This window comes from Arachis ipaensis, chromosome B07 (genome assembly GCF_000816755.2).
Source record: "Arachis ipaensis cultivar K30076 chromosome B07, Araip1.1, whole genome shotgun sequence".
In the NCBI taxonomy this organism is placed as follows: Eukaryota; Viridiplantae; Streptophyta; class Magnoliopsida; order Fabales; family Fabaceae; genus Arachis; species Arachis ipaensis.
The window spans coordinates 48,688,583-48,704,548 of NC_029791.2; the positions used below are offsets into that span (position 1 = coordinate 48,688,583).

Here is a 15,966-nt window from a genome sequence, read left to right on the forward strand (position 1 = left end):
ATGACAAGGAGGATCCCAAGAAGGATGATGAACTACAAGCCCCAAGGAAAGGCAAGCAAGCCTCAGAGACAAACACAAGAGAAGAAAGAGGAGGTGAAACCATATGTTCCTCCATTAACTTACCCTCAGAGATTGCACAAGGAGAATAAGGATCAACAATTCCCTAAGTTCTTTGAGATTTTCAAGAAATTGGAGATCAACATCCCACTAGCTAAAGCCTTAGAACAAATGTCACTCTATGCAAAGTTTCTCAAGGAACTCATCACCAAGAAAAGAAGCTGGAAGGAGAAGGAAATTGTGATCCTTACCCAGGAATGTAGTGCTGTGATCCAAAAGGGTTTGCCACCCAAACTCAAGGATCCAGGAAGCTTTTTCATACCACGCACTATTGAGAATATACCAATTGACAAAGCATTATGTGACTTAGGATCCAGCATCAATATGATGCCATTTTCTATGATGAAGAAGCTATCAATAGAGGAGGTCAAACCCACCAAAATGTCATTGCAACTGGCTGATAGATCCCTTATAACCCAATGGAGTGGTGCAAAACCTTCTAGTTAAGGTTGGCAAATTTATTTTCCCTGCAGACTTTGTAATTCTGGACTTAGGTGAGGAAAAAAGTGACTCAATCATTCTTGGAAGGCCGTTTCTGGCACGGCAAGGATGATTATTGATGTGAAAAAAGGAGAAATGATTCTAAAGGCACATGATGAACATATAACCCTCAATGTTTTTAAAGCAATACAGTACCCTGCTAAAAAAATTGCATGAGGATTGAGGGTGAAGACCAAAGCTAGAAGGATAAGCCCAATAAGTCATCTCTAAGACTCATAAACTCATTCTTAGGGGAGAAGGATGAAACTGAAGAGAGGCAAAAGGTTCAAGAGGACAGAAAAGCTGAAGAAGATCAATAAGTAAAGACCTTAGTGGTGACAACTAAGAAGAAAGCTCCTGACATTGAGCATGCCAAGAAGGAAGAGCCATCAAAAAGGGGAAAGAATAGCAAGAAAAGGGTGCCTAAGGGGTGGAAAAACAAGAAGATTCCAACTGAAGGATTTTCACTAGGAGACAAAGTGAGGCTAATCTATCAACCAGTGGAAACTTCTCCACACCCTTCTGGATACTACACTGTTAGCAAGATCCTTTCACTGGAACACATAGAAATCATCAAACAAGACATTGGAAGGAAGCTCACAGTGAGAGGAGACAAATTGAGGCACTATGATCATCAACCTCCATAACAGAGGACAACCATCAAACTAGTGACGATAAAAGAGCGCTTGTTGGGAGGCAATCCAACCAGAGGTAACTTTCTTTTCTTAAGTCTTTTCTTTTTCCTTTTCAATAAGAGAGTTAAGTAGATTTTCCTATATTGCAAGGAGTTAAGTTTGGTGTTGCACACCAAAGTAAGGTCATAAGTAAACAATTCAAGGGTGAATGTGTGATGCTAAGTTTGGTGTTCCACCACAGATCTCATTGAAACACATTGCAACCCTCCAAATAGCATGACTATTCATTGATTCCAAACAATCATAGAAACTACTTAACAGTTGTTTAATTTCTAGTTCATAGTTTATTTTTTTAATAAAAGCACATGATGTTTCCTGCATGTATTCAATTACTGCACATAGAAGTAGGCAAGGAACTAAGTTTGGTATTCACACACCAACTTAAGTTTAGAAAATCATAAGCATACATGCATGCTAACCATCTCTCAAGTGCTTGGGGAAAGAGCAACTTCCAAAACTCTTGCAGGCAGTCCTTTCATCTCTTGGGGGTAAGATGCATCATCATGTGGAAGGACAAAAGAAGAACATAAAAGCTAAAGATGGTGATGACAAAGATGAAGTAAGTGGACACCAAGAGGTTGTATTGTTACTTGAGTGTTTCTAGCTTAAGTGTGTTAATTGAAAGTGCAATTGTACCCCTGTTGATTAGTGTCCTTTTAGTCATGATTTATCTACATTATGTTTGTCTCTATGTCATTTTGGCTTGCTAGTTCAAGTGCCTATATCATTTCATCTTACTTGAATTGTATGCTTTATTCCCTATGCTTCAATAAAAGAGAATTTTATGAAATAGAGAAAGAGTAAAAGTCCAATTTGTTAGAAGATAGAATAAAAGTCCTAAGGTTGTGTGGTGGTGCATGCTTGAATACTTGGTAAGTTCACAAATAAAGTTGAAGGGTAGAGTGTTCCCTTAAGTATAAGCTTAGTGTGCATTGTACCAACCTTTGTGAACAAAAGATCAAAAAGAGAGAAAGAAGCTGGCGTTAGTGGCCAAGTTAGCCCACTAATACCAGCACTAATGTTGGCAATAAAGAAAGAAGAAAAATGAATAGGCCAGGCACCAATAGCTTGACCCTAATGATATATGCCTGTGATGCTTTTGTACTAGGATATGCTTTGATGATTAGGTTCTAAAGAGTGCTTCATCACTTGGTAACTTGTGTTAACTAATCTAGGATTATCAACCAAAAGTCCATTGTCAAGAGCAACCTTACTACAAAGTATTTAGTAACCCAAAGAGGTGTTGGGCATCAATGTCTCAAGGATTTGATTGCAAGTCAAGTGCCTGTGGTGTGTATGTGTTGAGGAGAGGCTTGAGTTAGTAAGTTCTAAGGGGTGCTTCAACACCCAACACCTTGAACCAATTGGGTCGGGAGTGTTGACTGAAAGCTTATCATAAAGAGCTGCCTTGACACAGAACACTAAGCTTCAATAAAAAGAATAAGTTTCTTGCAAGAAAAAGGAAAGCACAAAGTATAAATCAAGGATCAAGGAATAAAAGGGTTTCATAGAAGCAGCAGAGTTAGTAATTAAAGGGATGTGATAACCTGGAAACCAACAAGTTTATGAACTTCAAAGATATCATGCATGAAATCCCATGAACCAGGATTGAATATCTTTCAATAAGAACTTATATCTCTCTGTGTTTTCATTTATTACTCTTATGCTTTACTGCTTGCTTGGGGACAAGCAAGATTTAAGTTTGGTGTTGTGATGCCTAGGCATCTTTGGCTAGTTTCACAAGCCATTTTCATTAGTTTTTGCTTGGTTTCATGCATTTTCTTAGTCAATAAGTAAGCATTTGGATGAGTAATATATGCATGTTTTGATTTAATCAAACATTGTGAATTATAAATATTTTCATGAGATTGATGCAAGAATTACTTGATGCAATGAATGGTACATTATCTTGTGATTATTGCAAAATTTTGATGTATTTGTTTGGTTGATGATAGGCAAGGAGAAGCAAAGGAGAAGCAGAGAAGAAGCAGAGACCATAGCGTTAGTGGCCAAGTTGGTCCACTAACACCATGGTTAACGTTGGCTATCTACAAGAAAAAGTTGGCGTTAGTGGCCAAGTTAGCCCACTAACGCCAGTACTAACGTTGCCAAAGAGTAGGGGCAATATTAGTGGCCAAAGTTAGCTCACCAATGTTGCCAAGGAGAAGGGGCAATGTTAGTGGCCAAAGTTATCTCACCAACGTGACTCAAGGAAGAAGGAAGCAACGTTAGTGGCCTAAGTTGGCTCACTAACGTTACAACACAAAAAGAGGTGCCAACGTTAGTGTGCTAACGTTACCTCAAGTTAGCACACTAACATCTTCGACCATTTCATGAGTTGGAGCTGGAAATTTCGGCTAGTGTGCGTACGCATGGAGCAGTGTGCATACGCACAATAGGAAAATTTGCTAGTGTGCACAAGCACTAGGCAGTGTGCATACGCATAGCAAGAAGAATGTTGATGGCCCTGTTAGTGTGCTAACACCAGTGGCAATGCTATAATTGATTTGAAGGCAAAGTTAGTGGGACCGTTAATGCACTAACGGCAGCATCAACGACAGTGACAGGGGCACTCATGAGAACGTTAGTGAGCTAACGGCAAGGTTAACTTCAGAAAGAGCCACTCCAAAATTGCTTCAACCAAGGCCAAAAGCCCACATTCAAGTACTTGAAGACCTATTTGAAGATGACAAGAAGAGTATATATAGGAGAGCTTTTGAACTTAATAAGTACGCTTACACTATGGGGATGCTCCAGGGAGCTTACCTTAGGATTTTAGTTTTATGCACTTTTACATTCTATAAATTTTACATCAGCTTGTATTGAATTTTAGTTTACTTTGATGCAATTTCAATTTCCTGCAATTGTTCTTAGAGGGATGATTAACTAAACCCTAATCATTAGGGGGAGGAGCTCTATTGTAATTCAAATGAATGAATGAAATTCTTCTTCTTCTCAATCCGCTTATTGTAGCTAAGAGATAACTTCCGTGCTTAATTGATCTATTCACTACCGGAAGGGGGTTTAGATCTATTGAATTTCTATGTGAGCCTCGAAAGGGGAATCATAGAAATTAGGTTAAAGCTCTTTCTCTCAAAACTCTCTTGATCAATAAATTCCGGGTTTGAATTGAGATCTTGAGAACTTGTGTGGCTTATGGATAAGAGAATTGAACTTAACCTCTTCTCATGACAATTAGATCAAGGAATTGGAAAATTGATTGTGTTAAGAGAAATTGGGTTGCCAAGGAATTGGGACTCAATTAATAACAATCCGCCATAGATCTACTTCATATAATTGAGAATGAAGTTGAGACCCATTGATTCATGACGGATTATGATATCTCCAATCCTTAATGAATCTCTCCCATTGTTATTCTTCACTTTGATTGCTTTGAGCTTCCTGCTTTCTTTGATTCCCAGCTCCCAAAACCCATTTACATTTCATGCAATTTACCTTTTATTGTCATTTACATTCTTGCTTTTACTTTCTTGTCATTTAAGTTTCAGCTCTTTTAGTTTCTTGTCATTTAAGTTTTCGCCATTTACATTTTGCAATTTACTTTCAGCACTTTGATTTCCAGAAATTTACATTCTGTTGATTCAATTTCACCAAAATCATCACTATTATCTTGACTAGATAAATCATCTCACTAAAGTTGATTAATCCATCAATCCCTGTGGGATCGACCTCACTCAGAAGTGAGTTATTACTTGACGATTCGGTATACTTGCTGAAGGGATTTGTGTTGTGCAAATTCCCACGCATCAGATTGTAGGTGGGGTAGACTTTTTGGTGGTTTGGTTGTTTGTGAGATTGTGGTATGGTTGTTGTTTGTCATCCTCAAAATTGGAAGAAAGTCAAATGAGCTTCATTAATCCCAATCCATAAGTCCTAGCCATCTCACCAATTGAATTAGTGAAGACTAATGTTAATCGAAACAAATTATCAATCACTTGGACATTTGTAACTCAAGATCACCAAAGTTATCATCCCAAGCCAAGAATACAAAATTTTACACTAAAATCCAACCAAGCATTTTATCAAACACTTGGAAGGCATAAAATAAAAGCATAAAAAATTAACAAGAAATATAAAATCTATGACTACTCAAAGCAAGAAAGTAACAATAACAACTTAATTAAACAATTAGAGACATAAAAACAAAAATTACATTAATTGAAATTAAAATCAACAATGTGATGATAAACATGAAAGTAATAAAATAGAAGAAATTAACAAGAAGAACTGATGAGCGAATATTTTATACGCTTTTTGGGGTTAATTTCATATAGTTTTTAGTATGTTTTAGTTAGTTTTTAGTTTATTTTCATTAGTTTCTAGGCAAAATTCATATTTCTGGACTTTACTATGAGTTTGTATGTTTTTCTGTAATTTCAGGTATTTTCTGACTGAAATTGAGGGAGCTGAGCAAAAATCTGATTCAGGCTGAAAAAGGACTGCTGATGCTATTGGATCCTGACCTCTCTGCACTCGGAATGGAATTTCTGGAGCTATAGGAGTCCAATTGACGCGCTTTCAATTGCGTTGGAAAGTAGACATCCAGGGATTTCCAGCAATATATAATAGTCCATACTTTGCTCAAGGATAGACGACGTAAACTGGCGTTCAACGCCAGTTCCATGTTGCAGTCTGGCGTCCAGCGCCAGAAACACGTTACAAGTTGGAGTTCAACGCCAGAAACAGGTTACAGCCTGGCGTTGAACGCCCAAAACAGCCCAGGCACGTGAGAAGCTTTAGTCTCAGCCCTAGCACACACCAATTGGGCCCCAGAAGTGGATTTCTGCACTATCTATCATAGTTTACTCATTTTCTGTAAATCTAGGTTACTAGTTTAGTATTTAAACAACTTTTAGAGATTTATTTTGTATCTCATGACATTTTAGATCTAAACTTTATAATCTCTGACGGCATGAGTCTCTAAACTCCATTGTTGGGGGTGAGGAGCTCTGCTGTGTCTCGATGAATTAATGCAAGTATTTCTGTTTTCTATTCAATCACGCTTGTTCCTATCTAAGATGTTCATTCGCGCCTCATTGTGATGAATGTGATGATCCGTGACTCTCATCACCATTCTCAACCTATGAACGTGTGCCTGACAACCACTTCCGTTCTACATTAGATTGAATGAGTATCTCTTAGATTCCGTAATTGGAATCTCCGTGGTATAAGCTAGAATTCATTCGCAGCATCCTTGAGAATCCGGAAAGTCTAAACCTTGTCTGTGGTATTCCGAGTAGGATTTTGGGATTGGATGACTGTGTCGAGCTTCAAACTCGCGAGTGTTGGGCGTAGTGACAGACGCAAAAGGATAGCAAATCCTATTCCGGTATGATCGAGAACCTACAGATGATTAGCCATGCGGTGACAGCATACCTGGACCATTTTCACTGAGAGGAAGGATGGTAGCCATTGACAACGGTAATCCACCAACACACAGCTTGCCATAGGACGGACGTGCGTGCGTGAAGAAGAAGATAGGGAGAAAGCAGAGATTCAAAAGACAAAGCATCTCCAAAACTCCAACATATTCTCATTTACTGCATAACAAGTAACCTTTAATTCATGCTCTCTTGTTCATTTGCAAGTCAATTGATAACCACAAATTAATATCCTGACTAAGAGTTGCAAGATAACCATAGCTAGCTTCAAACCAACAATCTCTGTGGGATCGACCCTTACTCACGTAAGGTATTACTTGGACGACCCAGTGCATTTGCTGGTTAGTTATGCGGAATTACATAGTGTGAAGTAATTTTCGTGCACCAAGTTTTTGGCGCCGTTGCCGGGGATTGTTCGAGTTTGGACAACTGACGATTTATTTTGTTTCTTAGATTAGGAAAAATTTTTTCTTTTTGGTTTAGAGTCTTCTATTATTGTTTTTGGTTGAAATTTTCTTTTTAAAATCCTTATTTTCTTTTTTTTTTAATTTTTCAAAAAAATTTTTTTTCTTAGTTATTAAAAATACTTCTTCAAAACAAGTGTTACATTTACTGCCCAATTGGCTAGAGCGTTGGTCTATGTTCTTGGTAATTGGGTATATTCTTTTCAAAATCTTCTTTTTCAAAAATAATTTTTCTATTAAATCTTGTGCCAAACTTTAAGTTTGGTGTTTTCTTGTTGATTTTTCTTTGGTTTTCGAAAATTTTAGCTTGATTTTCTAAAAATTTTAAGTTTGGTGTTCTATCTTCATGTTCTTGTTGTTCTTGTGAGTCTTCAAGGTGTTCTTGACTTTTCCTTGTGTCTTGATCTTAAAATTTTTAAGTTTGGTGTTCCTTGGTGTTTTTCCTCCAAAATTTTCAAAAACAAGGAGCATTAGATCTAAAAATTTTAAATCTTGTGCTATTTTATTATTTTTCTCTCTCCTTATCAAATTCAAAAAAAAATATCTTTTCTCTCCATTTTAAAGCAAATTTTTGAAAATTGCTCTTAAAATCCAGATTTTTATTTCAAAATTTAAAACCTTTTTCAAAAATCATATCTTTTTCAAAACTTCCTAAACCACTCTTTTCAGTTTTCGAAAATCTTCAACCATTTTTATTTATTTTATTTTAATTTATTTTATTTTCAAAATAAATAAATAAATAAATAAAAATATTTTTTTTATCATCTCCCTTTCTCCATCATGGATCTAAGTGGAAATGAACAGTCTAGAGGGACTCTGAGTCATATGCTAACCCCACTACTGCTTCATATGGGAGTAGTATCAGTTTACCCTCCATTGGAGTCAGTAGCTTTGAGTTGAATCCTCAGCTCATTATTATGGTGCAGCAAAGTTGCCAGTATTCCGGTCTTCCACAAGAAGAACCTACAGAGTTTCTGGCACTGTTTTTACAAATTGCTGACACAGTACATGATAAGGAAGTAGATCAGGATGTCTACAGATTATTACTGTTCCCATTTGCTGTAAAAGACCAAGCTAAGAGGTGGTTAAATAACCAACCTAAGGCTAGCATAAAGACATGGAAACAGTTGACAGAAAAATTTCTGAATCAATACTTTCCTCCAAAACGGATGACACAGCTAAGGCTGGAAATCCAAGGCTTTAAACAAGGAGATAATGAATCTCTTTATGATGCCTGGGAGAGATACAGAGAGATGCTAAGAAAATACCCCTCTGAAATGTTTTCAGAGTGGGTTCAGCTAGACATCTTCTATTATGGGCTTACAGAAAGGGCTCAGCTTTCTCTAGATTACTCAGCTGGTGGATCTATCCACATGAGAAAAACAATTGAAAAAGCTCAAGAGCTCATTGATACAGTTGCCAGAAATCAGTATCTGTACCTAAGCAGTGACCCTTCCATGAAAGAAAAGGCTAAAACAGTAACTGCTGAACTCAGCCCTGTAGAACAAGCTGCTGAATTCAATCAGCAATTGGATTTTCTGACAAAGCAGTTAGCCGAATTCAAGGATAGACTACAAGAGACAAGGATGGCTAATATAAATATGGAAGTACAATTAAAGCAAACAAAGCAGCAGCTGTCAAAACAAATAACAGAAGAATGCCAAGCAGTTCAATTAAGAAGTGGGAAGAAATTAAATACCCCACCTCAAGGTAGCAGGAAGCCAAGAAATGAGCAAACTACCCAAAATCCATCTGAGGACAGTAAGAGCCCGGAGAGAAATAATTCTGGCGCTAAAACGCCAGAGATTGGGTGGAAGACTGGCGCTGAACGCCCAAACCATGCTCAGGACTGGCGTTCAATGCCAGAAACAAGCAAGGAACTGGCGTTGAATGCCCAAAGGAAGCACAGTTCTGGCGTTCAGACGCTAGGAGCAGATGAGGAGTTCGCGTCTAACGTCACTCCAGCTTCCAACCCTGGCACTCAAATGCCAGTGAGGGATCAGACACACACAAGTGCTGATGACAACCCCTCCAAAAAGGCTTCTTCAACCACTTCTGTAGGAAATAAACCTGCAGCAACCAAGGTTGAGGAATATAAAGCCAAGATACCTTATCCTCAAAAACTCCGCCAAGAGGAATAGGATAAGCAATTTGCTCGCTTTGCAGATTATCTCAAGACTCTTGAAATAAAGATTCCGTTTGCAGAGGCACTTGAGCAAATACCTTCTTATGCCAAGTTCATGAAAGAGATCTTAAGTCATAAGAAGGATTGGAGAGAAACTGAAAGAGTTCTCCTCACTGAAGAATGCAGTGCAGTCATTCTGAAAAGCTTTCCTAAAAAGCTTAAAGATCCCGGAAGCTTTCTGATACCATGCATATTAGAGGGTAACTGCACCAAGACAGCCTTTCTTGGGGCAAGCATTAACCTAATACCTGCATCCACTATCAGAAAGCTTGGTTTAACTGAAGAAGTTAAACCAACCCGGATATGTCTCCAACTTGCTGATGGCTCCATTAAATACCCATCAGGCGTGATTGAGGACATGATTGTCAGGGTTGGGCCATTCGCCTTTCCCACTGACTTTGTAGTGCTGGAGATGGAGGAGCACAAGAGTGCTACTCTCATTGATGTCCAACAGGGGGAAATAACCCTGAGAGTCAATGAGGATGAGTTTAAGTTGAATGTTGTCAATGCCATGCAGCATCTAGACACACCAAAAGACTGCATGAAAGTTGATCTTATTGACTCTTTGGTGGAAGAGATCAACATGGCTGAGAGTCTCGAATCAGAGCTGGAAAACATCTTTAAAGATGTTCCACCTGATCTAGAGGATTCAGAGGAATTGAAAGAGTCTCTGAAATTTCCTCAGAAAGAGGAAAAACCTCCTAAACCCGAGCTCAAACCATTACCACCATCCCTGAAATATGCATTTCTGGGAGAAGGTGATACTTTTCCAGTGATCATAAGCTCTGCTTTAAATCCACAGGAAGAGGAAGCACTAATTCAAGTGCTAAGGACACACAAGACAGCTCTTGGGTGGTCTATAAGTGACCTTAAGGGCATAAGCCCAGCTAGATGCATGCACAAGATCTTATTGGAGGATAATGCTAAGCCAGTGGTTCAACCACAGAGACGGCTATTCAGGCTACAACCAAATTGCAGTAGATCCCCAAGATCAAGAGAAAACAGCATTCACATGTCCATCTGGAGTATTTGCTTACAGAAGGATGCCATTTGGGCTGTGTAATGCACCTGCAACCTTTCAGAGATGCATGCTCTCTATTTTCTCTGATATGGTGAAAAAATTTCTGGAAGTCTTCATGGATGACTTCTCAGTATATGGAGACTCATTCAGCTCCTGTCTTGATCACCTGACACTGGTTTTGAAATGATGCCAAGAGACCAACCTGATTTTAAACTGGGAAAATTGTCACTTTATGGTGACTGAAGGGATTCTCCTTGGGCATAAAATTTCAAACAAGGGAATAGAGGTGGATCAAGCTAAAATAGAAGTAATTGAAAAATTACCACCACCTGCCAATGTTAAGGCAATCAGAAGCTTTCTAGGGCATGCAGGATTCTACAGGAGGTTTATAAAGGATTTTTCAAAAATTGCAAAACCTCTAAGCAATCTGCTAGCTGCTAACACGCCATTTGTGTTTGACACAGAGTGCCTGTAGGCGTTTGAAACTCTGAAAGCTAAGCTGGTCACAGCACCAGTTATCTCTGTACCAGACTGGACATTGCCATTCGAATTAATGTGTGATGCTAGTGATCACGCCATTGGTGCAGTACTGGGGCAGAGGCATGACAAACTTCTGCATGTCATTTATTATGCTAGCCGTGTTTTAAATGATGCCCAGAAAAATTACACAACCACAGAAAAGGAATTGCTTGCAGTGGTCTATGCCATTGACAAGTTTAGATCATACTTAGTAGGATCAAAAGTGATTGTGTACACTAACCATGCTGCTCTTAAATATCTACTTACAAAGCAGGATTCAAAACCCAGGCTTATAAGATGGGTATTGCTTCTGCAAGAGTTTGATATAGAAATAAGAGACAGAAAAGGGACAGAAAACCAAGTGGCTGATCATCTGTCCCAAATAGAGCCAGTAGAAGGGGCGCCCTCTCCCTCTATTGAAATCTCTGAAACCTTTCCGGATGAGCATTTGTTCGCCATTCAGGAAATACCATGGTTTGCAGACATTGCAAACTATAAAGCTGCAAGGTTCATACCCAAGGTGTACAGCAGGCAACAAAAGAAAAAATTAATTTCTGATGCAAAGTACTACTTGTGGGATGAACCCTATCTCTTTAAGAGATGTGCAGACGGAATAATCCGTAGGTGTGTGCCTAGAGAAGAAGTACAGAGGATCCTATGGCATTGCCATGGATCACAATATGGAGGCCATTTCGGAGGTGAGCGAACAGCCACCAAGGTCTTCCAATGTGGTTTCTACTGGCCTACACTCTACAGAGATTCCCGAGAGTTTTTACGTAACTGTGACAGTTTCCAGAGAGCTGGTAATTTGCCTCATAGTTACGCCATGCCTCAACAAGGAATCTTGGAGATTGAGTTGTTTGATGTATGGGGAATTGATTTCATGGGGCCTTTCCTACCATCATACTCAAACACTTATATTCTGGTGGCAGTTGACTATGTATCAAAATGGGTAGAGGCCATTGCCACACCCACCAATGATACTAAAACAGTACTGAAGTTCCTCCAGAAACATATATTCAGCAGATTTGGTATCCCTAGGGTACTAATCAGTGATGGGGGGCACTCACTTCTGCAACAAACAGCTTTACTCCGCCATGGTCCGGTATGGGATCCGCCACAAGGTGGCGACTCCATATCATCCACAGACAAATGGGTAAGCTGAAGTTTCTAACAAAGAACTAAAAAGAATCCTGAAACGAACTGTAAGTACCCGTAGAAAGGATTGGGCACGAAGCTTGGATGATGCTCTGTGGGCTTACAGAACAGCATTCAAGACTCCTATAGGGACCTCTCCATACCAACTTGTGTATGGTAAGGCTTGTCACCTGCCCGTGGAACTGGAACATAAGGCCTACTGGGCAACCAGATTCCTAAACTTTGATGCCAAACTAGCTGGAGAAAAAAGATTGCTCCAGCTGAATGAGCTAGAGGAATTCAAATTCACTACTTTCGAAAATACCAAGCTTTATAAAGAGAAATAAAAAAGATGGCATGACAGAAAGCTATCTTCTAGAATCTTTGAACCAGGACAAAAGGTTCTGTTGTTTAACTCTAGGCTCAGGCTATTCCCCGGGAAACTGAAGTCCCGGTGGAGGGGACCATATGTGATTACAAGTGTATCACCATATGGTTATGTGGAGCTTCAAGACATTGACTCTGATAGGAAGTTCATTGTTAATGGACGGAGAATCAAGCATTATCTTGAAGGTAATATTGAGCAAGAATGCTCAAGGCTGAGGCTAGATTAAAAAGCTCAGCAAGGTCCAGCTAAAGACAATAAAGAAGCACTTGCTGGGAGGCAACCCAGCCATTGGCATCACTTCCTCTAGCATTTTGCCCTATTCTTGATTTTATTTGTTTATATAAAGTTTATTGATACTAAAGTAAAGAGTCAATTGCATAAGTTTACAGGGTTACAGAAGGATTCAGCACACAAAACAGAGAAAAAGAGCTCACTGGCAAGAAAATGCCAGTAAGAGGCACAATTGGGCGTTCAACGCCCAAAAGAAGCATCCACTGGGCGTTGAACGCCAGTAAGGATAGCTATCTGGGCGTTAAACGCCAGAAAGAAGCATCTTTTGGGCGTTGAACGCCAGAAAGAAGCTCCTTCTGGGCGTTTAACGCCAGATTTACAGCGTCCTGGGCGTTCAGAAAAACGCCCAGTGACAAAGGAGTTCCTGGCGTTCAACGCCAGAAAGAAGCAGCAGCTGGGCGTTGAACGCCCAGGAGAAGCAGCAATTGGGCGTTAAACGCCCAAAACATGCAGCGTTTGGGCGTTTAACGCCAGGATGGTGGGGAGGAGGTAAATTCGTTTTTACTTCATATTTTTCATTTTAATTTTAATTTTCATGTTTCAATTCATGATTTCTTGCATAAACATGTTACAAACCCTGATTTCTAAGAACCCTAATTTCTAAAAAACCTACTTTAAAAATATCAAATGTATCTTAATCCATAAACACAAATTCTTTTTCAATCCAATCCGACTCTTTTTCAAATTTTCCAAAACAAATCTATCTCTTTTCCTTCTAAAATCTTTTCAACTCATCAATATCTTTTTCAAATCTCCACATTATCCTTTTCAAAATCCAAATTTATCTTTTTCAAATATCTTTAATATCTTTTCAATTTTAAATCACATCTTTTCATATCATATTTTTTTAAATCATATCTTCTATCTTATCTTTTTAATATTTTCGAAAATCCCACCCCCTCCCTTTTTAAAACCACATTTGCCCCCCCTCTCATCCACCATTCGACACAAGCTCTCCTTCTACCCATCTTCTTTCTTTTCTTTTGCTTGAGGACAAGCAAACCTTTAAGTTTGGTGTGTTTATCCGTGATTACTAAACCATACCCACTAAGATCATGGCTCCTAAAGGAAAACAACCCACTCCAAGAGGCAAGAAAGAGAGCATTCTAAAACCACTTTGGAATCAAGGGAGGTTCTTAACCAAAGAACATTCAGACCATTACTACAAAATAATGGGTCTAAGATCAGTGATCCCGGAAGTCAAGTTCGATCTGAAAGAAGATGAATATCCGGAGATCCAAGAGCAGATTCGAAACAGGAACTGGGAAGTCCTAGCTAATCCTGAAACGAAAGTGGGAATGAATATGGTTCAGGAATTCTACGCTAATTTGTGGTAAATAGACAGGCAGAGAATATCTGGAACTACCCTCTATGACTATCGAACTTTGGTCAGAGGAAAGATTGTTCACATCCACCCTGACAAACTCAGGGAGATCTTTAAGCTACCTCAGCTGAAAGATGACACAGACTCCTTCAATAGGAGAATGATGAGAACAAACAAGGGCCTGAATAAGATTTTAGAGGATATATGCATCCTTGGAGCCGGAACAAGAAGAGCAAGGGCGTGACTTAAAGGAACTGAAGCGTCAGAAGTTATCTCTTGAAGGACCAAGCACTCCACAGACTAGAGGAACATCCACATTCCAAACTCAAGGTTGTTGAGCCCTAATCTTAGCCTTAACTCTGTGATAATTGTTCTTATTTGAGTTTTATCTTAGTAGTTATAGTAGTAATGAGTAGTTATTTATCTCCAATTAAGCTATAATTTATTTTTCTCATCATCATTAAACATGAATAAAATAGAAGATTTTCTTTAGGATAAGGAAGCAATATTTTTCGAGTTTTTAATACAAGAAATTCTAATTAATTACATGTGGTGGCAATGCTTTCTGCCTTCTGAATGAATGCCTGAACAGAGCATATGTCTTTAGAATTTGATGTTCTTGAATGTTAAATATGTTGGCTCTTGAAAGAATAATGAACATGAGACATGTTATTGATAATCTGAAAAATTATAAAAATGATTCTTGAAGCAAGAAAAAGTAGTGAATACAAAGCTTGCAAAAAAAAAGGCAAGCAGAAAAAGCCAATAGCCCTTAAAACCAAAAGGCAAGGGTAATAAAAAGGATCCAAGGCTTTGAGCATCAGTGGATAGGAGGGCCTAAGGGAATCAAATTCTGGTCTAAGCGGCTAAACCAAGCTGTCCCTAACCATGTGCTTGTGGCGTGAAGGTGTCAAGTGAAAACTTGAGACTGAGCAGTTAAAGTCAAGGTCCAAAGCAAAAAGAAGAGTGTGCTTAAGAACCCTGGACACCTCTAATTGGGGACTTTAACAAAGTTGAGTCATAATCTGAAAAGGTTCACCCAATTATGTGTCTGTGGCATTTATATATCCGGTGGTAATACTGGAAAACAAAGTGCTTAGGGCCACGGCCAAGACTCATAAAAGTAGCTGTGTTCAAGAATCAACATACTGAACTAGGAGAATCAATAACACTATCTGAACTCTGAGTTCCTATAGATGCCAATCATTCTGAACCTCAATGGATAAAGTGAGATGTCAAAACTGTTCGGAAGCAAAAAGCTACTAGTCCCGCTCATTTAATTAGAATCTGAGCTTCACTCAAAAACTCTGAGATATTATTGCTTCTTGACTTATTTGTATTCTATTTTATTTGTCTAGTTGATTGGGGGCAAGCAACAGTTTAAGTTTGGTATTGTGATGAGCGGATATTTTATACGCTTTTTGGGGTTAATTTCATATAGTTTTTAGTATGTTTTAGTTAGTTTTTAGTTTATTTTCATTAGTTTCTAGGCAAAATTCATATTTCTGGACTTTACTATGAGTTTGTGTGTTTTTTTGTAATTTCAGGTATTTTCTGGCTAAAATTGAGGGAGCTGAGCAAAAATCTGATTCAGGCTGAAAAAGGACTGCTGATGCTGTTGGATCCTGACCTCTCTGCACTCGGAATGGAATTTCTGGAGCTATAGGAGTCCAATTGACGCGCTTCCAATTGCGTTGGAAGTAGACATCCAGGGCTTTCCAGCAATATATAATAGTACATACTTTGCTCAAGGATAGACGACGTAAACTGGCGTTCAACGCCAGTTCCATGTTGCAGTCTGGCGTCCAGCGCCAGAAACAAGTTACAAGTTGGAGTTCAACGCCAGAAACAAGTTACAGCCTGGCGTTGAATGCCCAAAATAGCCCAGGCACGTGAGAAGCTTTAGTCTCAGCCCCAGCACACACCAAGTGGGCCCCAGAAGT

The 15,966-nt window shown here is 38.9% G+C and overlaps 1 protein-coding gene across 1 annotated transcript; it reads left to right on the forward strand.

Annotated features, from left to right (window-relative positions):
- LOC107607225 lies at positions 1-564 on the forward strand. The gene has a single exon (XM_016309199.1). It carries the CDS (start codon positions 1-3, stop codon positions 562-564), a length of 564 nt encoding a protein of 187 aa, XP_016164685.1.